Consider the following 1,054-nt stretch of genomic DNA (forward strand, 5'->3'; position numbering starts at 1 on the left):
TTGATAAAGATTATATTGAAATTTTTAATATTTCAGAAACAAAAGAATTTATTAATATAAGGGTAAAATTTTATATTGTGTAAATAATTATATATTTAGAATATCTTTTATTTAATCTACAATTTTTCATTAGCATTCATATTTTTATTGAAAAATCTGTTTAAAATATTTTTATGCTATATATTTTCATTTTTTTTCAAGGATAACCTTTTGGAAAATGTAACCTTAAATAAATTTTACAATATGTTGAATGCGTTGTATAAAGAAGAGGTTAATAATATCCATAAATGTAAAAGTTTTATATTAAATAATGTCTCAAAAGTAGCTAATATATATAATATTTGTAATAATCTTAAGGTTATATTAGAAGATTGGGATACTTTACTAAAAAAAATAATTTTACAAATAATGATGATGAGAAATATTGTAATTATTTGAACTATTGGTTACATGGAAAAATAAAGGGCGATTATTGTCGCGAAAGAACTATTGCGTTTCTCTATGATGAGTGGGATAAGATTAATGAAGTATTTGTTAAATCAAAAAATAAATGCTCCCATAAGAATTTTTGGGTCAGTGAAAATGCTTTTATAAAGAAAAAAAACTTATTTGACTTTATAGAGTACTATGATAGTATAAAGAGTAAATTAGTTGAATTGGATACATCGGAAAAGGAGAAATATTGTGAATACATAAAGAAAAATTTCGAGTTATATTTTGTTATGAAACATGAGGACAGTTGTAAAAATACTTCAGTCTATGATGAAGAAAAAAGTATTTTCAAAACTAAATTTATTGATAATAATGAGGAAGTAGAATTCTTAAAAAAAATCTGTAATGATAAATATCTAGAGGCTATAGAGAAAGTATACAGTAATGAGGTTATATTAACTGTACCTAATGAATTTGATGCAAATACGCAGGTAAATTGTAATTAAACTCGAAAACCAAATGTACTAATTAATTAGCATAATATAAAAAGGTTTATGATAGTATAATTTATTTTTTTACATAAAAAATATATTTTTGATTTTTGTTTGTATATTATGTTGTT

General features: G+C 21.5%; 1 protein-coding gene across 1 annotated transcript; it reads left to right on the forward strand.

Moving 5' to 3' along the window:
- Nucleotides 1-509: 509 nt before the first annotated feature.
- PCYB_007970 (hypothetical protein) lies at nt 510-938 on the forward strand (the record flags this gene model as incomplete). The annotated part of the gene is made up of 1 exon (XM_004228218.1): nt 510-938. A coding segment is annotated over one exon (429 nt), but the record flags the coding sequence as incomplete, so codon positions are not given.
- Nucleotides 939-1,054: the final 116 nt, after the last annotated feature.

Source organism: Plasmodium cynomolgi, assembly GCF_000321355.1.
Source record: "Plasmodium cynomolgi strain B DNA, scaffold: 1526, whole genome shotgun sequence".
Taxonomy (NCBI): Eukaryota; Apicomplexa; class Aconoidasida; order Haemosporida; family Plasmodiidae; genus Plasmodium; species Plasmodium cynomolgi.